Source organism: Oncorhynchus gorbuscha, linkage group LG25, assembly GCF_021184085.1.
Source record: "Oncorhynchus gorbuscha isolate QuinsamMale2020 ecotype Even-year linkage group LG25, OgorEven_v1.0, whole genome shotgun sequence".
Classification (NCBI taxonomy): domain Eukaryota; kingdom Metazoa; phylum Chordata; class Actinopteri; order Salmoniformes; family Salmonidae; genus Oncorhynchus; species Oncorhynchus gorbuscha.
In genome coordinates this window covers 47,330,006-47,355,202 of record NC_060197.1, presented here as the reverse complement: position 1 = coordinate 47,355,202, position 25,197 = coordinate 47,330,006, and the positions used below count along the sequence as shown (strand labels likewise).

The 25,197-nt window shown below is 49.3% G+C and overlaps 1 protein-coding gene across 2 annotated transcripts in view; it reads right to left on the bottom strand.

The window, feature by feature from the left end:
- LOC124014287 (F-box/WD repeat-containing protein 7-like) overlaps positions 1–25,197 on the bottom strand; it is a 100,813-nt gene that overhangs the window by 6,058 nt on the left and 69,558 nt on the right. For both annotated transcript variants that reach the window (XM_046329109.1, XM_046329110.1), the window contains 4 exons: positions 23,608–23,744; positions 15,380–15,493; positions 10,297–10,478; positions 3,991–4,216 (listed from right to left, as the gene is read on the bottom strand). In XM_046329109.1, coding sequence (XP_046185065.1) covers positions 3,991–4,216; positions 10,297–10,478; positions 15,380–15,493; positions 23,608–23,744 — 659 coding nt within the window. The remainder of the gene's footprint in view (positions 1–3,990; positions 4,217–10,296; positions 10,479–15,379; positions 15,494–23,607; positions 23,745–25,197) is intronic.

Here is a 25,197-nt window from a genome sequence, read left to right as displayed (position 1 = left end):
GAAGGGGAGAGGAGGAGGAGAGAGGGAGGAGGAGGAGAGAGGGAGGAGGGGGGAGAGGGAGGAGGGGAGAGGAGGAGGAGGAGGGAGAGGAGGAGGAGGAGGGAGAGGAGGAGGGAGGAGGAGGAGAGGAGGAGGGAGAGGAGGAGGAGGGAGGAGGAGGAGGGGGAGGGAGGAGAGGAGGAGGAGGGGAGAGGAGGGGGGAGGGGAGGAGGGAGGGGAGGAGGAGGGAGGGAGGAGGAGAGGAGGAGGAGGAGGAGGGGGAGGAGGGAGAGGAGGAGGGAGGAGGAGGGAGGAGGAGGAGGGAGGAGGAGGAGGAGGAGGGGGGAGGAGGAGGAGGGAGGGAGGAGGGAGGAGGGGAGAGGAGGAGGGGGGGAGAGGAGGGAGGAGGAGGGAGAGGAGGAGGAGGGGGAGGAGGAGGGGGAGGAGGAGGAGGGAGGAGGAGGAGGAGGAGGGAGAGGAGGGGAGGAGGAGGAGAGGAGAGGAGGAGGAGGAGGAGGGGAGGAGGAGGAGGAGAGGAGGGGAGGAGGGAGGGGAGAGGAGGAGGAGGAGGAGGAGAGGAGAAGGGGGGAGAGGGGGAGGAGGAGGGAGAGGGGAGGAGGAGGGGGAGGAGGAGGAGGAGGGGGTCAGGAGGAGGGGGAGAGGGAGAGGGGGGAGAGGAGGAGGAGGAGGGAGAGGAGAAGGGGAGAGGGGAGGAGGAGGAGGGGGAGGAGAGGGGGGAGAGGAGGAGGGGGGAGAGGAGGAGGGAGGGAGGGAGAGGAGGAGGAGGAGGGGAGGAGGAGGAGGAGGGAGGGAGGAGGAGGAGGAGGAGGAGGAGGAGGAGGAGGGAGGAGGAGAGGAGGGGAGAGGAGGAGGGGAGAGGAGGAGAGGAGGAGAGGGGAGGAGGAGGAGGGGGAGGAGGAGGAGGGGAGAGGAGGAGGGGGGAGAGGAGGAGGAGGAGAGGAGGAGGGGAGGAGGAGGAGAGGAGGAGGGGAGAGGAGGAGGGGAGAGGAGGAGGAGGGGAGAGAGAGGAGGAGGGGAGGGGAGGAGGAGGAGGGGGGAGGAGGAGGAGGAGGGGGAGAGGAGGAGGAGGAGGAGGAGGGGGGAGGGGAGGAGGAGGGGAGAGGAGAAGGGGAGAGGAGGGAGGAGGAGGAGGAGGAGGAAGAGGAGGAGGAGGAGGAGGGGGAGGAGGAGGAGGGGAGGAGGAGGAGGGGAGGAGGAGGGGGTGGGAGTGAGGGGAGGGAGGAGGGAGGAGGAGGGGAGAGGGGAGGAGGAGGAGGGGGAGGAGGAGGAGGAGGGGGAGAGGGAGGAGGAGGAGGAGGAGGAGGGGGAGGAGGAGGGGGGGGAGGAGGAGGGGGGGAGGAGGGGGGGAGGAGGGGGAGGGGGGAGGAGGGGAGGGAGGAGGAGGAGGGGGGAGGAGGAGGGGAGGAGGAGGGGGGGGAGACGAGGACTTAATGTCAGGTTAATGTCAGGAGCATCAAAATTCACATTGAAGTGAAACACAAGAACAAGCAAGCTGCTCTATCCACGCTAATCAGTGAAGGAAATAAATAGGCTAAATGTGAGAACAATGTTTCATTTCCACTCTGTCTCAGGGTGTGTGTGTCCCTACCTGTAGTGAATAGACTCTGTCTCAGGGTGTGTGTGTCCCTACCTGTAGTGAATAGACTCTGTCTCAGGGTGAAGTGAGACTCTGTCTCAGGGTGTGTGTGTGTGTTCCTACCTGTAGTGAATAGACTCTGTCTCAGGGTGTGTGTGTGTTTCCTAGTGAATAGACTCTGTCTCAGGGTGAAGGAGACTCTGTCTCAGGGTGTGTGTGTTCCTACCTGTAGTGAATAGACTCTGTCTCAGGGTGTGTGTGTTCCTACCTGTAGTGAATAGACTCTGTCTCAGGGTGTGTGTGTTCCTACCTGTAGTGAATAGACTCTGTCTCAGGGTGTGTGTGTTCCTACCTGTAGTGAATAGACTCTGTCTCAGGGTGTGTGTGTTCCTACCTGTAGTGAATAGACTCTGTCTCAGGGTGTGTGTGTTCCTACCTGTAGTGAATAGACTCTGTCTCAGGGTGTGTGTGTTCCTACCTGTAGTGAATAGACTCTGTCTCAGGGTGTGTGTGTGTCCTACCTGTAGTGAATAGACTCTGTCTCAGGGTGTGTGTGTGTGTTCCTACCTGTAGTGAATAGACTCTGTCTCAGGGTGTGTGTGTGTGTTCCTACCTGTAGTGAATAGACTCTGTCTCAGGGTGTGTGTGTTCCTACCTGTAGTGAATAGACTCTGTCTCAGGGTGTGTGTGTGTGTTCCTACCTGTAGTGAATAGACTCTGTCTCAGGGTGTGTGTGTGTTCCTACCTGTAGTGAATAGACTCTGTCTCAGGGTGTGTGTGTGTTCCTACCTGTAGTGAATAGACTGTCTCAGGGTGTGTGTGTTCCTACCTGTAGTGAATAGACTCTGTCTCAGGGTGTGTGTGTTCCTACCTGTAGTGAATAGACTCTGTCTCAGGGTGTGTGTGTTCCTACCTGTAGTGAATAGACTCTGTCTCAGGGTGTGTGTGTGTGTTCCTACCTGTAGTGAATAGACTCTGTCTCAGGGTGTGTGTGTGTGTTCCTACCTGTAGTGAATAGACTCTGTCTCTGTCCTCCTGTAGTGAATAGTGTCTCAGGGTGTGTGTGTGTTCCTACCTGTAGTGAATAGACTCTGTCTCAGGGTGTGTGTGTGTTCCTACCTGTAGTGAATAGACTCTGTCTCAGGGTGTGTGTGTGTGTTCCTACCTGTAGTGAATAGACTCTGTCTCAGGGTGTGTGTGTGTGTTCCTACCTGTAGTGAATAGACTCTGTCTCAGGGTGTGTGTGTGTGTTCCTACCTGTAGTGAATAGACTCTGTCTCAGGGTGTGTGTGTGTGTTCCTACCTGTAGTGAATAGACTCTGTCTCAGGGTCTCAGGGTGTGTGTGTGTTCCTACCTGTAGTGAATAGACTCTGTCTCAGGGTGTGTGTGTGTGTTCCTACCTGTAGTGAATAGACTCTGTCTCAGGGTGTGTGTGTGTGTTCCTACCTGTAGTGAATAGACTCTGTCTCAGGGTGTGTGTGTGTTCCTACCTGTAGTGAATAGACTCTGTCTCAGGGTGTGTGTGTGTGTTCCTACCTGTAGTGAATAGACTCTGTCTCAGGGTGTGTGTGTGTGTTCCTACCTGTAGTGAATAGACTCTGTCTCAGGGTGTGTGTGTGTGTTCCTACCTGTAGTGAATAGACTCTGTCTCAGGGTGTGTGTGTGTGTTCCTACCTGTAGTGAATAGACTCTGTCTCAGGGTGTGTGTGTTCCTACCTGTAGTGAATAGACTCTGTCTCAGGGTGTGTGTGTGTGTTCCTACCTGTAGTGAATAGACTCTGTCTCAGGGTGTGTGTGTGTGTCCCTACCTGTAGTGAATAGACTCTGTCTCAGGGTGTGTGTGTGTTTCCTACCTGTAGTGAATAGACTCTGTCTCAGGGTGTGTGTGTTCCTACCTGTAGTGAATAGACTCTGTCTCAGGGTGTGTGTGTTCCTACCTGTAGTGAATAGACTCTGTCTCAGGGTGTGTGTGTTCCTACCTGAAGTGAATAGACTCTGTCTCAGGGTGTGTGTGTGTGTTCCTACCTGTAGTGAATAGACTCTGTTAGTGTGTCCCTGCAGAGTGTGTAGACAGGTCTCTGTCTCAGGGTGTGTGTGTGTGTCCCTACCTGTAGTGAATAGACTCTGTCTCAGGGTGTGTGTGTGTGTCCCTACCTGTAGTGAATATACTCTGTCTCAGGGTGTGTGTGTGTGTTCCTACCTGTAGTGAATAGACTCTGTCTCAGGGTGTGTGTGTCCCTACCTGTAGTGAATAGACTCTGTCTCAGGGTGTGTGTGTCCCTACCTGTAGTGAATAGACTCTGTCTCAGGGTGTGTGTGTGTGTTCCTACCTGAAGTGAATAGACTCTGTTAGTGTGTCCCTGCAGAGTGTGTAGACAGGTCTCTGTCTCAGGGTGTGTGTGTGTGTCCCTACCTGTAGTGAATAGACTCTGTTAGTGTGTCCCTGCAGAGTGTGTAGACAGGTCTCTGTCTCAGGGTCCCAGACTTTAACCATGAAGTCGTATCCTCCGCTGACCACCCTGCGGCCGTCATACTGGACACACCTCACCGCCGCCACATGACCCGTCAGGACGTGGAGACACTCGCCAGAATCTACGTCCCACAGACGCAACGTAGCGTCACGGCTACCGCTCACAACCCTGGGAGGAGACAGAGGGACGAGGAGGTGGGAGGAGAGGGAGAGAGAATATAATCCACAAAACAGACAGAGGCCAGTCGATTGTTTTAGTCGAGCAGTGACAAATATATAGATATATAAATACACATATATATATAAATACACACATATATATATAGATAGATATAAAATACACATATATATATAGATAGATATAAAAATACACATATATATATATACACATATATATACACATATATATATATATATATATATATATATATAGATAGATAGATATATAAATACACACATATATATAAATACACACATATATATATAGATAGATATAAAATACACATATATATAGATAGATAGATATATAAATACACATATATATAGATATATAAATACACATATTTACATTTACATTTAAGTCATAGCATATCCAGATAGATACCCAGTTGATAGTATAAATACACATATATATAGATATATAAATACAGTTCACTATTTACATTTACATTTAAGTCATTTTCAGTTCACGAGACCAGCTTCAGACCAGACCACGTTATCCAGTTTCTTCAGACTGACCCAGTTGATAGTTGATACAATGTTTCAGTTCACTAGTACCAGCTTCAGACTGACCCAGTTAATAGTTGATACAATGTTTCAGTTCACTAGTACCAGCTTCAGACTGACCCAGTTAATAGTTGATACAATGTTTCAGTTCACTAGCACCAGCTTCAGACCAGACCACGTTAATACAATGTTTCAGTTCACTAGTACCAGCTTCAGACTGACCCAGTTAATAGTTGATACAATGTTTCAGTTCACTAGTACCAGCTTCAGACTGACCCAGTTAATATACAATGTTTCAGTTCACAGACCAGACCACGTTAATACAATGTTTCAGTTCACTAGTACCAGCTTCAGACTGACCCAGTTAATAGTTGATACAATGTTTCAGTTCACTAGTACCAGCTTCAGACTGACCCAGTTAATAGTTGATACAATGTTTCAGTTCACTAATACCAGCTTCAGACTGACCCAGTTAATAGTTGATACAATGTTTCCAGTTCGTAGCAGACATGCAATGTGTAGCCAATGTGATTTATAAGAGATTTATTTTTAATCCGTATATTTTCTACCTGCAGGTTGCAATGTTTTTATTTGTTGGCTTTATGTAGGATATATTTTTACATAGTTGGCAATAGAAGTTACTTTTTAGGTTAGTATCATTTAGCTTTGGATATATTTTTGATTAATCACACGACAACGACAATGATGATTTTGAGATAGGAAGACGTTATTATAAATTAAAGCGTTTCATGAAAATGTGCGAAAACCGTAACTGGCACGCAGATCGGTAGAAATGGTCAGATAAATTGACATTCAACGTGAGAAAGGCCGACTCGTCCTGTAGCTTATTACCGTCGACGTCAGGAGGTTAAAGGCAGAACCTGTGAAAGCCAGTAGGAGCAGGACGGTCAGGTTAAGATTTTTTTATTCTGGTTATCTAGATCTCTAGCTCCCTCTTGAGGCATCTGCATCTTATTTCATCAAATTGTGCGCTTAAAGCATCAGACAAGCTCAATGCATATAGTTGATTTAATTAAAACACATAGGCTGTGTCTATATATGGAAAAAAACACATTCAACCAATCGACTTTCGATCTATCAAGATGTTTTTTTTTTGTCGGGCCCTAATGATGATAGACAGAGACATGATGGAAGTGAGTTGGTCATGTGAGATAGAGAGAAAGTATATGTACATAAGAGTAGAGCTTGACTGTGTGTGTGTAGGTGTGTGTGTGTGTAGGTGTGTGTGTAGGTGTGTGTGTAGGTGTGTGTGTAGGTGTGTGTGTAGGTGTGTGTGTAGGTGTGTAGGTGTGTAGGTGTGTGTAGGTGTGTGTGTAGGTGTGTGTGTGTGTGTGTGTGTGTGTGTGTGTGTGTGTGTGTGTGTGTGTGTGTGTGTGTGTGTGTGTGTGTGTGTGTGTGTGTGTGTGTGTAGGTGTGTGTAGGTGTGTGTAGGTGTGTGTGGGTGTGTGTAGGTGTGTAGGTGTGTGTAGGTGTGTAGGTGTGTAGGTGTGTAGGTGTGTGTGTAGGTGTGTGTGTAGGTGTGTGTGTAGGTGTGTGTGTAGGTGTGTGTGTGTGTGTGTGTGTGTGTGTGTGTGTGTGTGTGTGTGTGTGTGTGTGTGTGTGTGTGTGTGTGTGTGTGTGTGTGTGTGTGTGTGTGTGTGTGTGTGTGTAGGTGTGTAGGTGTGTAGGTGTGTAGGTGTGTGGTGTGTGTAGGTGTGTGTGTGTGTGTAGGTGTGTAGGTGTGTGTGTGTGTGTAGGTGTGTAGGTGTGTGTGTGTGTGTGTGTGTGTGTGTGTGTGTGTAGGTGTGTAGGTGTGTGTGTGTGTGTGTGTGTGTGTGTGTGTGTGTGTGTGTGTGTGTGTGTGTGTGTGGTGTGTGTGTGTGTGTGTAGGTGTGTGTGTGTGTGTGTGTAGGTGTGTGTGTAGGTGTGTGGGTGTGTGTGTGTGTGTGTTAACTCACTGTTTGTCATGCAGGTGTATGCAGCGTACAGTAGAGGTGTGTCCGTACAGGGTGTGTGTGTGTTAACTCACTGTTTGTCATGCAGGTGTATGCAGCGTACAGTAGAGGTGTGTCCGTGGGTGTGTGTGTGGGTGTGTGTGTGTGTGTGTGGGTGTGTGTGTGTGTGTTAACTCACTGTTTGTCATGCAGGTGTATGCAGCGTACAGTAGAGGTGTGTCCGTACAGGGTGTGTGTGGGTGTGTGTGTGTGTTAACTCACTGTTTGTCATGCAGGTGTATGCAGCGTACAGTAGAGGTGTGTCCGTACAGGGTGTGTGTGTGTAGGTGTGTGTGTTAACTCACTGTTTGTCATGCAGGTGTATGCAGCGTACAGTAGAGGTGTGTCCGTACAGGGTGTGTGTGGGTGTGTGTGTGTGTGTGTGTGGGTGTGTGTGTGTGTGTTAACTCACTGTTTGTCATGCAGGTGTATGCAGCGTACAGTAGAGGTGTGTCCGTACAGGGTGTGTGTGGGTGTGTGTGTGTGTGTGTGTGGGTGTGTGGGTGTGTGTGTGTGTGGGTGTGTGTGTGTGTGTGGGTGTGTGGGTGTGTGTGTGTGTGTTAACTCACTGTTTGTCATGCAGGTGTATGCAGCGTACAGTAGAGGTGTGTCCGTACAGGGTGTGTAGGTGTGTGTGTAGGTGTGTGGGTGGGTGTGGGTGTGTGTTAACTCACTGTTTGTCATGCAGGTGTATGCAGCGTACAGTAGAGGTGTGTCCGTACAGGGTGTGTAGGTGTGTGTGTGTGTAGGTGTGTGTGTGTGTGTGTTAACTCACTGTTTGTCATGCAGGTGTATGCAGCGTACAGTAGAGGTGTGTCCGTACAGGGTGTGTGTGTGTGTGGGTGTGTGGGTGTGTGTGTGTGTGTTAACTCACTGTTTGTCATGCAGGTGTATGCAGCGTACAGTAGAGGTGTGTCCGTACAGGGTGTGTGTGTGTGTTAACTCACTGTTTGTCATGCAGGTGTATGCAGCGTACAGTAGAGGTGTGTCCGTACAGGGTGTGTGTGGGTGTGTGTGTGTGTTAACTCACTGTTTGTCATGCAGGTGTATGCAGCGTACAGTAGAGGTGTGTCCGTACAGGGTGTGTGTGTGTTAACTCACTGTTTGTCATGCAGGTGTATGCAGCGTACAGTAGAGGTGTGTCCGTACAGGGTGTGTGTGTGTGTTAACTCACTGTTTGTCATGCAGGTGTATGCAGCGTACAGTAGAGGTGTGTCCGTACAGGGTGTGTGTGTGTTAACTCACTGTTTGTCATGCAGGTGTATGCAGCGTACAGTAGAGGTGTGTCCGTACAGGGTGTGTGTGGGTGTGTGTGTGTGTGTGTGTGGGTGTGTGTGTGTGTGTTAACTCACTGTTTGTCATGCAGGTGTATGCAGCGTACAGTAGAGGTGTGTCCGTACAGGGTGTGTGTGGGTGTGTGCGTGTGTGTGTGTGGGTGTGTGGGTGTGTGTGTGTGTGTTAACTCACTGTTTGTCATGCAGGTGTATGCAGCGTACAGTAGAGGTGTGTCCGTACAGGGTGTGTGTGTGTGTGTTAACTCACTGTTTGTCATGCAGGTGTATGCAGCGTACAGTAGAGGTGTGTCCGTACAGGGTGTGTGTGGGTGTGTGTGTGTGTGTGTGTGGGTGTGTGGGTGTGTGTGTGTGTGGGTGTGTGTGTGTGTGTGGGTGTGTGGGTGTGTGTGTGTGTTAACTCACTGTTTGTCATGCAGGTGTATGCAGCGTACAGTAGAGGTGTGTCCGTACAGGGTGTGTAGGTGTGTGTGTGTGTAGGTGTGTGTGTGTGTGTGTTAACTCACTGTTTGTCATGCAGGTGTATGCAGCGTACAGTAGAGGTGTGTCCGTACAGGGTGTGTGTGTGTGTGGGTGTGTGGGTGTGTGTGTGTGTGTTAACTCACTGTTTGTCATGCAGGTGTATGCAGCGTACAGTAGAGGTGTGTCCGTACAGGGTGTGTGTGGGTGTGTGTGTGTGTTAACTCACTGTTTGTCATGCAGGTGTATGCAGCGTACAGTAGAGGTGTGTCCGTACAGGGTGTGTGTGGGTGTGTGTGTGTGTGTGTGTGGGTGTGTGTGTGTGTGTTAACTCACTGTTTGTCATGCAGGTGTATGCAGCGTACAGTAGAGGTGTGTCCGTACAGGGTGTGTGTGGGTGTGTGTGTGTGTTAACTCACTGTTTGTCATGCAGGTGTATGCAGCGTACAGTAGAGGTGTGTCCGTACAGGGTGTGTGTGGGTGTGTGTGTGTGTGTGTGTGGGTGTGTGTGTGTGTGTTAACTCACTGTTTGTCATGCAGGTGTATGCAGCGTACAGTAGAGGTGTGTCCGTACAGGGTGTGTGTGTGTTAACTCACTGTTTGTCATGCAGGTGTATGCAGCGTACAGTAGAGGTGTGTCCGTACAGGGTGTGTGTGGGTGTGTGTGTGTGTGTGTGTGGGTGTGTGTGTGTGTGTTAACTCACTGTTTGTCATGCAGGTGTATGCAGCGTACAGTAGAGGTGTGTCCGTACAGGGTGTGTGTGGGTGTGTGCGTGTGTGTGTGTGGGTGTGTGGGTGTGTGTGTGTGTGTTAACTCACTGTTTGTCATGCAGGTGTATGCAGCGTACAGTAGAGGTGTGTCCGTACAGGGTGTGTGTGGGTGTGTGTGTGTGTGTGTGTGGGTGTGTGGGTGTGTGTGTGTGTGGGTGTGTGTGTGTGTGTGGGTGTGTGGGTGTGTGTGTGTGTTAACTCACTGTTTGTCATGCAGGTGTATGCAGCGTACAGTAGAGGTGTGTCCGTACAGGGTGTGTAGGTGTGTGTGTGTGTAGGTGTGTGTGTGTGTGTGTTAACTCACTGTTTGTCATGCAGGTGTATGCAGCGTACAGTAGAGGTGTGTCCGTACAGGGTGTGTGTGTGTGGGTGTGTGGGTGTGTGTGTGTGTGTTAACTCACTGTTTGTCATGCAGGTGTATGCAGCGTACAGTAGAGGTGTGTCCGTACAGGGTGTGTGTGGGTGTGTGTGTGTGTTAACTCACTGTTTGTCATGCAGGTGTATGCAGCGTACAGTAGAGGTGTGTCCGTACAGGGTGTGTGTGTGTTAACTCACTGTTTGTCATGCAGGTGTATGCAGCGTACAGTAGAGGTGTGTCCGTACAGGGTGTGTGTGTGTTAACTCACTGTTTGTCATGCAGGTGTATGCAGCGTACAGTAGAGGTGTGTCCGTACAGGGTGTGTGTGGGTGTGTGTGTGTAGGTGTGTGTGTTAACTCACTGTTTGTCATGCAGGTGTATGCAGCGTACAGTAGAGGTGTGTCCGTACAGGGTGTATGTGTGTGTGTTAACTCACTGTTTGTCATGCAGGTGTATGCAGCGTACAGTAGAGGTGTGTCCGTACAGGGTGTGTGTGTGTTAACTCACTGTTTGTCATGCAGGTGTATGCAGCGTACAGTAGAGGTGTGTCCGTACAGGGTGTGTGTGTGTTAACTCACTGTTTGTCATGCAGGTGTATGCAGCGTACAGTAGAGGTGTGTCCGTACAGGGTGTGTGTGTGTTAACTCACTGTTTGTCATGCAGGTGTATGCAGCGTACAGTAGAGGTGTGTCCGTACAGGGTGTGAACACACTCTCCGCTCTCTGCATCCCAAACCTTCAGAGTTCTGTCTGTCGACCCACTGATCACAATGTTACCACTCATCTGACTGGACCACACGCCTCCTGTATGGCCTACTAATGTACGCAGACACTGGAGGAGGAGAGAGGGAGGGTGGGGAGGAGGAGAGAGGGAGAGGGGGGGAGAGGGAGAGAGGGAGAGGGGGGAGAGGGAGAGGGAGGGTGGGGGGAGAGGGAGGGTGGGGAGGAGGAGAGAGAGAGGGTGGGTCAGGAGGGAGAGAGAGAGGGAGGGTGGGTCAGGAGGGAGAGAGAGAGGGAGGGTGGGGAGGGAGGAGAGAGGGAGGGTGGGGAGGAGGAGAGAGAGAGGGTGGGTCAGGAGGAGAGAGAGGGAGGGTGGGGAGGAGGAGAGAGGGAGGGTGGGGAGGAGGAGAGAGGGAGGGTGGGGAGGAGGAGAGAGAGAGGGGTGGGTCAGGAGGGAGAGAGAGGGGAGGGTGGGGAGGGAGGAGAGAGGGAGAGAGAGGGGAGAGGGAGAGGAGAGAGGGAGGGTGGGGAGGGAGGAGAGAGGGAGAGGGGGGAGAGGGAGAGGGAGAGAGGGAGAGGGGGGAGAGGGAGAGGGGGGAGAGGGAGAGGGAGGGTGGGGAGGGAGGAGAGAGGGAGAGAGAGGAGAGGGAGAGGGAGAGAGGGAGGGTTTGGAGGGGAGGAGAGAGGGAGAGGGGGGAGGGAGAGGGAGAGAGGGAGAGGGGGGAGAGGGAGAGGGAGGGTGGGGGGGAGGAGAGAGGGGAGGGTGGGGAGGAGGGGGGAGGAGGGAGAGGAGAGGAGGGAGAGGGAGGGAGGGTCAGGAGGGAGAGAGAGAGAGGGAGGGTCGGGCGGGAGAGAGAGAGGGAGGGAGGGGAGAGGGAGGAGGAGGGAGGGAGAGAGAGGGAGGGGAGAGAGAGGGAGGGGAGAGAGAGGGAGGGAGAGAGAGGGAGGGGAGAGAGAGGGAGGGGAGAGAGAGGGAGGGGAGAGGGAGGGAGGGGGAGAGAGGAGGGGGAGAGAGGGAGGGGGAGAGAGGGAGGGGGAGAGAGGGAGGGAGGGGGAGAGAGGGAGGGAGGGGGAGAGAGGGAGAGAGGGAGGGGGAGAGAGGGAGGGGGAGAGAGGGAGGGGGAGAGAGGGAGGGGGAGAGAGGGAAGAGAGGGAGGGGGAGAGAGGGAGGGAGGGGGAGAGAGGGAGGGGGAGAGAGGGAGGGAGGGGGAGAAGAGAGGGAGGGGTTAGAGAGGGGGAGAGGAGAGGGAGGGGTGAGGGAAGGGTTAGAGAGGGGGGGGGAGAGGGAGAGAGAGGGGAGAGGGGAGAGAGAGGGGAGAGGGGAGAGAGAGGGGAGAGGGGAGAGAGAGGGGAGAGGGGAGAGAGAGGGAGAGGGAGAGAGAGGGAGAGGGGAGAGGGGAGAGAGAGGGGAGAGGGGAGAGAGAGGAGAGAGAGGGAGAGGGGAGAGAGAGGGAGAGGGAGAGAGGGGAGAGGGAGAGAGAGAGAGAGGAGAGAGGGGGAGAGAGAGGGGAGAGAGAGGGGAGAGAGAGGGGAAATAAATAAATGTTTAACAGTACAGTTTTAAAGCCTCTTTCTCTCCTTCACGGTGTTAGGAACAGACAGATGGGCATTAAGAAGTGGGAGCAGGAGGAACTGTAATCAATATGCTTCACTGAAGGACACGGTCAATGTTGCCACATTCAAAGATATGAAAACAGTCACAATAACTGTAGATATAATACTAATAAAAATATATTTATACAATACTAATAAAAATATATTTATACAATACTAATAAAAATATATTTATACAATACTAATAAAAATATATTTATACAATACTAATAAAAATATATTTATACAATACTAATAAAAATATATTTATACAATACTAATAAAAATATATTTATACAATACTAATAAAAATATATTTATACAATACTAATAAAAATATATTTATACAATACCAGTCAAAGGTTTGGACACACCTACTCATTCACGGATTTTTTATTTTTTTAAACTATTTTAAATGGTTGAATAATAGTGAAGACATCAAAAGTATGAAATAGGTATTACAGCTTATTGTAGACTGGGTTAAGAGGTTTTACGGCACTCTACGAATCAAATGTTATTTGTCACGTGCTCCGAATTCAACTGGTGTAAACTTTACAGTGCAATGCTGAATACAACTGGTGTAAACTTTACAGTGAAATGCTGAATACAACTGGTGTAAACTTTACAGTGCAATGCTGAATACAACTGGTGTAAACTTTACAGTGCAATGCTGAATACAACTGGTGTAAACTTTACAGTGCAATGCTGAATACAACTGGTGTAAACTTTACAGTGCAATGCTGAATACAACTGGTGTAAACTTTACAGTGAAATGCTGAATACAACTGGTGTAAACTTTACAGTGAAATGCTGAATACAACTTGTGTAAACTTTACAGTGAAATGCTGAATACAACTGGTGTAAACTTTACAGTGCAATGCTGAATACAACTGGTGTAAACTTTACAGTGCAATGCTGAATACAACTGGTGTAAACTTTACAGTGCAATGCTGAATTCAACTGGTTTAAACTTTAGTGAAATGCTGAATACAACTGGTGTAAACTTTACAGTGAAATGCTGAATACAACTGGTTTAAACTTTAGTGAAATGCTGAATACAACTGGTTTAAACTTTAGTGAAATGCTGAATACAACTGGTGTAAACTTTACAGTGCAATGCTGAATACAACTGGTGTAAACTTTACAGTGAAATGCTGAATACAACTTGTGTAAACTTTACAGTGAAATTCTGAATACAACTGGTGTAAACTTTACAGTGCAATGCTGAATACAACTGGTGCAAACTTTACAGTGAAATGCTGAATACAACTGGTGTAAACTTTACAGTGCAATGCTGAATACAACTGGTGTAAACTTTACAGTGAAATGCTGAATACAACTGGTGTAAACTTTACAGTGCAATGCTGAATACAACTGGTGTAAACTTTACAGTGAAATGCTGAATACAACTTGTGTAAACTTTACAGTGCAATGCTGAATACAACTGGTGTAAACTTTACAGTGAAATGCTGAATACAACTGGTTTAAACTTTAGTGAAATGCTGAATACAACTGGTTTAATCTTTACAGTGCAATGCTGAATTCAACTGGTGTAAACCTTACAGTGAAAGGGGAGGGTTTGTCATTGGCCCAACGTCGTCCGGGTTAGGGGAGGGTTTGTCATTGGCCCAACGTCGTCCGGGTTAGGGGAGGGTTTGTCATTGGCCCAACGTCGTCCGGGTTAGGGGAGGGTTTGTCATTGGCCCAACGTCGTCCGGGTTAGGGGAGGGTTTGTCATTGGCCCAACGTCGTCCGGGTTAGGGAGGGTTTGTCATTGGCCCAACGTCGTCCGGGTTAGGGAGGGTTTGTCATTGGCCCAACGTCGTCCGGGTTAGGGGGGTTTGTCATTGGCCCAACGTCGTCCGGGTTAGGGAGGGTTTGTCATTGGCCCAACGTCGTCCGGGTTAGGGGAGGGTTTGTCATTGGCCCAACGTCGTCCGGGTTAGGGAGGGTTTGTCATTGGCCCAACGTCGACCGGGTTAGGGGAGGGTTTGTCATTGGCCCAACGTCGACCGGGTTAGGGAGGGTTTGTCATTGGCCCAACGTCGTCCGGGTTAGGGGAGGGTTTGTCATTGGCCCAACGTCGTCCGGGTTAGGGGAGGGTTTGTCATTGGCCCAACGTCGTCCGGGTTAGGGGAGGGTTTGTCATTGGCCCAACGTCGTCCGGGTTAGGGGAGGGTTTGTCATTGGCCCAACGTCGTCCGGGTTAGGGGAGGGTTTGTCATTGGCCCAACGTCGTCCGGGTTAGGGGAGGGTTTGTCATTGGCCCAACGTCGTCCGGGTTAGGGGAGGGTTTGTCAAGTGTAAATAATAATTTGTTCTTAACTGACTTGTTAAATCAAGGTCACATAAAAAGTTATACTTACAAGCCCCTCAATTCTATTTATTGAACTGCATTGTTGGTTAAGAAAATATTTACTAAATAAAGTTACAAAATATATATAATTAAATTAAAAAGTGTGGGGGGGTGGGTACATGTTAAGTGTCTATAGAGAGAGAGGGGGGGGGTCCATGTAAATAGTCCGGGTGGTCATTTGGGGGTAGAAACCGTTAAGGAGCCTTTTGGTCCTAGACTTGGTGCTCTGGTACCGCTTGCCGTGCGGAAGCAGAGAGAACAGTCTATGACTGGGGGTGACTGGAGTCTTTCACAATATTTAGGGTCTTCCTCTGACACCGCCTGGTATAGAGGTCCTGGATGGCAGAAAGTACTGGGCCGTACGTACCACCCTCTATAGGGCCTTCCTCTGACACCGCCTGGTATAGAGGTCCTGGATGGCAGGAAGCTTGGCCCCAGTGATATACTGGGCCCTATGTACCACCCTCTATAGGGCCTTCCTCTGACACCACCTGGTATAGAGGTCCTGGATGGCAGGAAGCTTGGCCCCAACGTACCACCCTCTATAGGGTCTTCCTCTGACACCGCCTGGTATAGAGGTCCTGGATGGCAGGAAGCTTGGCCCCAGTGATGTACTGGGCCCTATGTACCACCCTCTATAGGGCCTTCCTCTGACACCACCTGGTATAGAGGTCCTGGATGGCAGGAAGCTTGGCCCCAACGTACCACCCTCTATAGGGTCTTCCTCTGACACCGCCTGGTATAGAGGTCCTGGATGGCAGGAAGCTTGGTTCCAGTGATGTACTGGGTCCTACGTACCACCCTCTATAGGGTCTTCCTCTGACACCGCCTGGTATAGAGGTCCTGGATGGCAGGAAGCTTGGTTCCAGTGATGTACTGGGCCGTACGCACTACCCTCTGTAGCGCCTTGCGGTCAGACGCCGAGCAGTTTCTATACCAGGCGGTGACGCAACTGGTCAGGATGCTCTCCACTATCAACTATGTGGGTGATTACGCTACCCTAGTCACACAGCCATGTTGTACTTCCTTTACATTAAAACACCTGTGTGAGTTCGTAGCCTTACCTTGCCGGTGAGGGCAGACCAGACTTTGAGAGTGTTGTCGTCAGAACCACTGACTATGAGGTCACCACAGAACTGCAGACACGTGATCACATGATCATCATGACCTTTTAACACCTGAGAGAGATGAGAGAGACGAAAGAGAGTTGTAGAATGAAGATGTTAATCCAGGTGAGATTATACAAGCCTTTAATCCAGGTGAGATTATACACGCCTTTAACCCAGGTGAGATTATACACGCCTTTAACCCAGGTGAGATTATACACGCCTTTAACCCAGGTGAGATTATACACGCCTTTAACCCAGGTGAGATTATACACGCCTTTAATCCAGGTGAGATTATACACGCCTTTAATCCAGGTGAGATTATACACGCCGTTAATCCAGGTGAGATTATACACGCCTTTAATCCAGGTGAGATTATACACGCCTTTAATCCAGTTGAGATTATACACGCCTTTAATCCAGGTGAGATTATACACGCCTTTAATCCAGTTGAGATTACATTTACATTTACATTTACATTTAAGTCATTTAGCAGACGCTCTTATCCAGAGCGACTTACAAATTGGTGCATTCACCTTATGACATCCAGTGGGACAGTCACTTAACAATAGTGCATCTAAAACTTAGGGGGGGTGGGGTGAGAGGGATTACTTAACCTATCCTAGGTATTCCTTAAAGAGGTGGGGTTTCAGGTGTCTCCGGAAGGTGGTGATTGACTCCGCTGTCCTGGCGTCGTGAGGGAGTTTGTTCCACCATTGGGGGGCCAGGGCAGCGAACAGTTTTGACTGGGCTGAGCGGGAGCTGTACTTCCTCAGTGGTAGGGAGGCGAGCAGGCCAGAGGTGGATGAACGCAGTGCCCTTGTTTGGGTGTAGGGCCTGATCAGAGCCTGGAGGTACTGAGGTGCCGTTCCCCTCACAGCTCCGTAGGCAAGCACCATGGTCTTGTAGCGGATGCGAGCTTCAACTGGAAGCCAGTGGAGTGAACGGAGGAGCGGGGTGACGTGAGAGAACTTGGGAAGGTTGAACACCAGACGGGCTGCGGCGTTCTGGATGAGTTGAAGGGGTTTAATGGCACAGGCAGGGAGCCCAGCCAACAGCGAGTTGCAGTAATCCAGACGGGAGATGACAAGTGCCTGGATTAGGACCTGCGCCGCTTCCTGTGTGAGGCAGGGTCGTACTCTGCGGATGTTGTAGAGCATGAACCTACAGGAACGGGCCACCGCCTTGATGTTAGTAGAGAACGACAGGGTGTTGTCCAGGATCACGCCAAGGTTCTTGGCGCTCTGGGAGGAGGACACAATGGAGTTGTCGACCGTGATGGCGAGATCATGGAACGGGCAGTCCTTCCCCGGGAGGAAGAGCAGCTCCGTCTTGCCGAGGTTCAGCTTGAGGTGGTGATCCGTCATCCACACTGATATGTCTGCCAGACATGCAGAGATGCGATTCGCCACCTGGTCATCAGAAGGGGGAAAGGAGAAGATTAATTGTGTGTCGTCTGCATAGCAATGATAAGAGAGACCATGTGAGGTTATGACAGAGCCAAGTGACTTGGTGTATAGCGAGAATAGGAGAGGGCCAAGAACAGAGCCCTGGGGGACACCAGTGGTGAGAGCGCGTGGTGAGGAGACAGATTCTCGCCACGCCACCTGGTAGGAGCGACCTGTCAGGTAGGACGCAATCCAAGCGTGGGCCGCGCCGGAGATGCCCAACTCGGAGAGGGTGGAGAGGAGGATCTGATGGTTCACAGTATCGAAGGCAGCCGATAGATCTAGAAGGATGAGAGCAGAGGAGAGAGAGTTAGCTTTAGCAGTGCGGAGCGCCTCCGTGATACAGAGGAGAGCAGTCTCAGTTGAATGACTAGTCTTGAAACCTGACTGATTTGGATCAAGAAGGTCATTCAGAGAGAGATAGCGGGAGAGCTGGCCAAGGACGGCACGTTCAAGAGTTTTGGAGAGAAAAGAAAGAAGGGATACTGGTCTGTAATTGTTGACATCGGAGGGATCGAGTGTAGGTTTTTTCAGAAGGGGTGCAACTCTCGCTCTCTTGAAGACGGAAGGGACGTAGCCAACGGTCAGGGATGAGTTGATGAGCGAGGTGAGGTAAGGGAGAAGGTCTCCGGAAATGGTCTGGAGAAGAGAGGAGGGGATAGGGTCAAGCGGGCAGGTTGTTGGGCGGCCGGCCGTCACAAGACGCGAGATTTCATCTGGAGAGAGAGGGGAGAAAGAGGTCAGAGCACAGGGTAGGGCAGTGTGAGCAGAACCAGCGGTGTCGTTTGACTTAGCAAACGAGGATCGGATGTCGTCGACCTTCTTTTCAAAATGGTTGACGAAGTCATCTGCAGAGAGGGAGGAGGGGGGAGGGGGCGGAGGATTCAGGAGGGAGGAGAAGGTGGCAAAGAGCTTCCTAGGGTTAGAGGCAGATGCTTGGAATTTAGCGTGGTAGAAAGTGGCTTTAGCAGCAGAGACAGAGGAGGAAAATGTAGAGAGGAGGGAGTGAAAGGATGCCAGGTCCGCAGGGAGGCGAGTTTTCCTCCATTTCCGCTCGGCTGCCCGGAGCCCTGTTCTGTGAGCTCGCAATGAGTCATCGAGCCACGGAGCGGGAGGGGAGGACCGAGCCGGCCTGGAGGATAGGGGACATAGAGAGTCAAGGGATGCAGAGAGGGAGGAGAGGAGGGTTGAGGAGGCAGAATCAGGAGATAGGTGGGAGAAGGTTTGAGCGGAGGGAAGAGATGATAGGATGGAAGAGGAGAGAGTAGCGGGGAGAGAGAGCGAAGGTTGGGACGGCGCGATACCATCCGAGTAGGGGCAGTGTGGGAGGTGTTGGATGAGAGCGAGAGGGAAAAGGATACAAGGCAGTGGTCGGAGACTTGGAGGGAGTTGCAGTGAGGTTAGTGGAAGAACAGCATCTAGTAAAGATGAGGTCGAGCGTATTGCCTGCCTTGTGAGTAGGGGGGAAGGTGAGAGGGTGAGGTCAAAAGAGGAGAGGAGTGGAAAGAAGGAGGCAGAGAGGAAAGAGTCAAAGGTAGACGTGGGGAGGTTAAAGTCGCCCAGAACTGTGAGAGGTGAGCCGTCCTCAGGAAAGGAGCTTATCAAGGCATCAAGCTCATTGATGAACTCTCCGAGGAACCTGGAGGGCGATAAATGATAAGGATGTTAAGCTTGAAAGGGCTAGTAACTGTGACAGCATGGAATTCAAAGGAGGCGATAGACAGATGGGTAAGGGGAGAAAGAGAGAATGACCACTTGGGAGAGATGAGGATCCCGGTGCCACCACCCCGCTGACCAGACGCTCTCGGGTGTGCGAGAACACGTGGGCGGACGAAGAGAGCAGTAGGAGTAGCAGTGTTGTCTGTGGTGATCCATGTTTCCGTCAGTGCCAAGAAGTCGAGGGACTGGAGGGAGGCATAGGCTGAGATGAACTCTGCCTTGTTGACCGCAGATTGGCAGTTCCAGAGGCTACCGGAGACCTGGAACTCCACGTGGGTCGTGCGCGCTGGGACCACCAGAGTAGGGTGGCCGCGGCCACGCGGTGTGGAGCGTTTGTATGGTCTGTGCAGAGAGGAGAGAACAGGGATAAACAGACACATAGTTGACAGGCTACAGAAGAGGCTACGCTAATGCAAAGGAGATTGGAATGACAAGTGGACTAAGCGTCTCGAATGTTCAGAAAGTTAAGCTACATAGCAAGAATCTTATTGACTAAAATGATTAAAATGATACAGTACTGCTGAAGTAGGCCAGCTGGCAGTGGGTGCGTTGTTGACACTACACTAATCAAGTCGTTCCGTTGAGTGTAATAGTTTCTGCAGTGTTGCTATTCGGGGGCTAGCAGGCTAGCTAGCAGTGTTGTTTACGTTACGTTGCGTTAAAAGAACGACAATAGATGGCTAGCGAACCTAGAAAATCGCTCTAGACTACACAATTATCTTTGATACAAAGACGGCTATGTAGCTAGCTAAGTAGCTAGCTACGATCAAACAAATCAAACCGTTGTACTGTAATGAAATGAAGTGAAAAAGTGATACAACCTGTGAAGTCGTGCTATAAATTCACAGACAACACAAAGATTCCTTGATGCCCTTCCAGACTCCCTCTGCCTACCCAAGGACGCCAGAGGACAAAAATCCGTTAACCACCTAACTGAGGATCTCAATTTAACCTTGCGCAATACCCTAGATGCAGTTGCACCCCTAAAAACTAAAAAAATGTCTCATAAGAAACTAGCTCCATGGTACACAGAAAATACCCGAGCTCTGAAGCAAGCTTCCAGAAAATTGGAACGGAAATGGCGCCACACCAAACTGGAAGTCTTCCGACTAGCTTGGAAGGATGGTACCGTGCAGTACCGAAGAGCCCTTACTGCTGCTCGATCGTCCTATTTTTCTAACTTAATTGAGGAAAATAAGAACAATCCGAAATTCCTTTTTGATACTGTGGCAAAGCTAACTAAAAAGCAGCATTCCCCAAGAGAGGATGACTTGCACTTTAGCAGTGATAAATTCATGAACTTCTTTGAGGAAAAGATTATGATTATTAGAAAGCAAATTACGGACTCCTCTTTAAACCTGCGTATTCCTCCAAACCTCAGTTGTCCTGAGTCTGCACAACTCTGCCAGGACCTAGGATCAAGAGAGACGCTCAAGTGTTTTAGTACTATATCTCTTGACACAATGATGAAAATAATCATGGCCTCTAAACCTTCAAGCTGTATACTGGACCCTATTCCAACTAAACTACTGAAAGAGCTGCTTCCTGTGCTTGGCCCTCCTATGTTGAACATAATAAACGGCTCTCTATCCACTGGATGTGTACCAAACTCACTAAAAGTGGCAGTAATAAAGCCTCTCTTGAAAAAGCCAAACCTTGACCCAGAAAATATAAAAAACTATCGGCCTATATCAAATCTTCCATTCCTCTCAAAGATTTTAGAGAAGGCTGTTGCGCAGCAACTCACTGCCTTCCTGAAGACAAACAATGTATACGAAATGCTTCAGTCTGGTTTTAGACCCCATCATAGCACTGAGACGGCACTTGTGAAGGTGGTAAATGACATTTTGATGGCATCGGACCGAGGCTCTGCATCTGTCCTCGTGCTCCTAGACCTTAGTGCTGCTTTTGATACCATCGATCACCACATTCTTTTGGAGAGATTGGAAACCCAAATTGGTCTACACGGACATGTTCTGGCCTGGTTTAGGTCTTATCTGTCGGAAAGATATCAGTTTGTCTCTGTGAATGGTTTGTCCTCTGACAAATCAACTGTACATTTCGGTGTTCCTCAAGGTTCTGTTTTAGGACCACTATTGTTTTCACTATATATTTTACCTCTTGGGGATGTTATTCGAAAACATAATGTAAACTTTCACTGCTATGCGGATGACACACAGCTGTACATTTCAATGAAACACGGTGAAGCACCAAAATTGCCCTCGCTAGAAGCATGTGTTTCAGACATAAGGAAGTGGATGGCTGCAAACTTTCTACTATTAAACTCGGACAAAACAGAGATGCTTGTTCTAGGTCCCAAGAAACAAAGAGATCTTCTGTTGAATCTGACAATTAATCTTAATGGTTGTACAGTCGTCTCAAATAAAACTGTGAAGGACCTCGGCGTTACTCTGGACCCTGATCTCTCTTTTGAAGAACATATCAAGACCATTTCGAGGACAGCTTTTTTCCATCTACGTAACATTGCAAAAATCAGAAACTTTCTGTCCAAAAATGATGCAGAAAAATTAATCCATGCTTTTGTCACTTCTAGGTTAGACTACTGCAATGCTCTATTTTCCGGCTACCCGGATAAAGCACTAAATAAACTTCAGTTAGTGCTAAATACGGCTGCTAGAATCCTGACTAGAACCAAAAAATTTGATCATATTACTCCAGTGCTAGCCTCTCTACACTGGCTTCCTGTCAAAGCAAGGGCTGATTTCAAGGTTTTACTGCTAACCTACAAAGCATTACATGGGCTTGCTCCTACCTACCTCTCTGATTTGGTCCTGCCGTACATACCTATACGTACGCTACGGTCACAAGACGCAGGCCTCCTAATTGTCCCTAGAATTTCTAAGCAAACAGCTGGAGGCAGGGCTTTCTCCTATAGAGCTCCATTTTTATGGAACGGTCTGCCTACCCATGTCAGAGACGCAAACTCGGTCTCAACCTTTAAGTCTTTACTGAAGACTCATCTCTTCAGTGGGTCATATGATTGAGTGTAGTCTGGCCCAGGAGTGGGAAGGTGAACGGAAAGGCTCTGGAGCAACGAACCGCCCTTGCTGTCTCTGCCTGGCCGGTTCCCCTTTTTCCACTGGGATTCTCTGCCTCTAACCCTGTTACGGGGGCTGAGTCACTGGCTTGCTGGGGCTCTCTCGTGCCGTCCCTGGGGGTGCGTCACCTGGGTGGGTTGATTCACTGTTGTGGTCGGCCTGTCTGGGTTTCCCCCTTTGGGTTGTACCGTGTCGGAGATCTTTGTGGGCTATACTCGGCCTTGTCTCAGGATGGTAAGTTGGTGGTTGTAGATTTCCCTCTAGTGGTGTGGGGGCTGTGCTTTGGCAAAGTGGGTGGGGTTATATCCTTCCTGTTTGGCCCTGTCCGGGGTGCGTTCTCTAATTCTCTCCTTCTCTCCTTCTTTCTCTCTCTCGGAGGACCTGAGCCCTAGAACCATGCCCCAGGACTACCTGACATGATGACTCCTTGCTGTCCCCAGTCCACCTGGCCATGCTGCTGCTCCAGTTTCAACTGGCCTGGGCCCTAGGACCATGTCCCAGGACTACCTGACATGAGGACTCCTTGCTGTCCCCAGTCCACCTGGCCATGCTCCTGCTCCAGTTTCAACTGTTCTGCCTTACTATTATTCAACCATGCTGGTCATTTATGAACATTTGAACATCTTGGCCACGTTCTGTTATAATCTCCACCCGGCACAGCCAGAAGAGGACTGGCCACCCCACATATGCTCTCTCTAATTCTCTCTTTCTTTCTCTCTCTCGGAGGACCTGAGCCCTAGGACCGTGCCCCAGGACTACCTGACATGATGGCTCCTTGCTGTCCCCAGTCCACCTGACTGTGCTGCTGCTCCAGTTTCAACTGTTCTGCCTTATTATTATTTGACCATGCTGGTCATTTATGAACATTTGAACATCTTGGTCATTTTCTGTTATAATCTCTACCCGGCACAGCCAGAAGAGGACTGGCCACCCCACATAGCCCGGTTCCTCTCTAGGTTTCTTCCTAGGTTTTGGCCTTTCTAGGGAGTTTTTCCTAGCCACCGTGCTTTTACACCTGCATTGTTTGCTGTTTGGGGTTTTAGGCTGGGTTTCTGTACAGCACTTTGAGATATCAGCTGATGTACGAAGGGCTATATAAATAAATTTGATTTGATTTGATTTGATTTGATTTGATTTGAATGCGACCGGGTAGTTGAGTTCTATACAGAAGACGTTGGCTAGCGTTGGCTAGCTGTTGGCTAGCTAGCAGAGTTGGCTAGCTAGCAGAGTCACCTACGTTAAGGACGACAAATAGCTGGCTAGCTAACCTCGGTAAATTAAGATAATCACTCTAAGACTACACACTCTAAACCTAAACAACACAATTATATTGGATACGATGATACGAAGACAGCTATGTAGGTAGCTGACACTAAACTAATCAAGTCGTTCAGTTGAGTGTAATAGTAATAGTTTCTCAGTGCAGCTAATCAGTGGACGTTAGCTAGCTGGCTAGTGAAGACTACGTTAGGACGGCGAAATACGATAATTACGCAATTATCTTTGATACAAAGACGGCTATGTAGCTAGCTGAGAAGAAATTGCTAAGATAAGACAAATCAAACCGTTGTGATATAATGAAATATAATGAAAAAGTTATACTACCCGTTGGAGCGACGTGCAGATGCGACCACTCGCTCCAACCGGAACCGGGATTATACACGCCTCTCCATATAATACCTTAGGTGAGGTGATATCCCCAGTCCTCTCTATATAATACCTTAGGTGAGGTGATATCCCCAGTCCTCTCTATATAATACCTTAGGTGAGGTGATATCCCCAGTCCTCTCTATATAATACCTTAGGTGAGGTGATATCCCCAGTCCTCTCTATATAATACCTTAGGTGAGGTGATATCCCCAGTCCTCTCTATATAATACCTTAGGTGAGGTGATATCCCCAGTCCTCTCTATATAATACCTTAGGTGAGGTGATATCCCCAGTCCTCTCTATATAATACCTTAGGTGAGGTGATATCCCCAGTCCTCCAGTTGCTCTCTATCCTGTGTTGTTGTACGTAGGCACTCTTCCAGGGCGAGTGGAGGAACCCAGGTTTAAGAGTCTTTCTTCTCTTCACAACCAGGGGCTCTTCAATACCTGGTTAGACACGATTAAATAACATCAAACACAGGGTTAAATACCTAAACTGGAACATGCTTAACACCCCGGCCATCCTACAATCTAAACTTGATGCCCTCAATCTCAAACAAATTATCAATGAACCTACCAGGTGCCTCCCCAAAGCCGTAAACACGGGCACTCTCAGATATCATCCTAACCAACTTCCCCTCTAAATACACCTCTGCTGTCTTCAACCAGGATCTCAGCGATCACTGCATCATTGCCTGCATCCGTAATGGGTCAGCGGTCAAACGACCTCCACTCATCACTGTAAAACGCTCCCTGAAACACTTCAGCGAGCAGGCCTTTCTAATCGACCTGGCCGGGGTATCCTGGAAGGATATTGATCTCATCCCGTCAGTAGAGGATGCCTGGTTATTGTTTTTAAATGCCTTCCTCACCATCTTAACATTTACATTACATTTAAGTCATTTAGCAGACGCTCTTATCCAGAGCGACTTACAAATTGGTGCATTCACCTTATGACATCCAGTGGAACAGTCACTTTACAATAGTGCATCTAAATCTTAAAGGGGGGGGGGGTGAGAGGGATTACTTATCCTATCCTAGGTATTCCTTAAATAAACATGTCCCATTCAAGACATTTAGAACCAGGAACAGATATAGCCCTTGGTTCTCCCCAGACCTGACTGCCCTTAACCAACACAAAAACATCCTGTGGCGTTCTGCATTAGCATCGAACAGCCCCCGTGATATGCAGCTGTTCAGGGAAGCTAGAAACCATTATACACAGGCAGTTAGAAAAGCCAAGGCTAGCTTTTTCAAGCAGAAATTTCAAGGTCCTAAACGATATCATAACCGCCATCGATAAGAAACATTACTGTGCAGCCGTATTCATTGATCTGGTCAAGGCTTTCGACTCTGTCAATCACCAGATCCTCATCGGCAGACTCGGCAGCCTTGGTTTCTCAAATGATTGCCTCGCCTGGTTCACCAAATACTTCTCTGATAGAGTTCAGTGTGTCAAATCGAAGGGCCTGTTCTCCAGACCTCTGGCAGTCTCTATGGGGGTGCTACAGGGTTCAATTCTTGGACCGACTCTCTTCTCTGTATACATCAATGATGTCGCTCTTGCTGCTGGTGAGTCTCTGATCCACCTCTACGCAGACGACACCATTCTGTATACTTCTGGCCCTTCTTTGGACACTGTGTTAACAATCCTCCAGGCGAGCTTCAATGTCATACAACTCCTTCTGTGGCCTCCAACTGCTCTTAAATACAAGTAAAACTAAATGCATGCTCTTCAACCGATCGCTGCCTGCACCTACCCGCCTGTCCAACATCACTACTCTGGACGGCTCGGACTTGGAATACGTGGACAACTACAAATATCTAGGTGTCTGGTTTGACTGTAAACTCTCCTTCCAGACCCACATCAAACATCTCCTTCATCTCCAAACATCTCCGT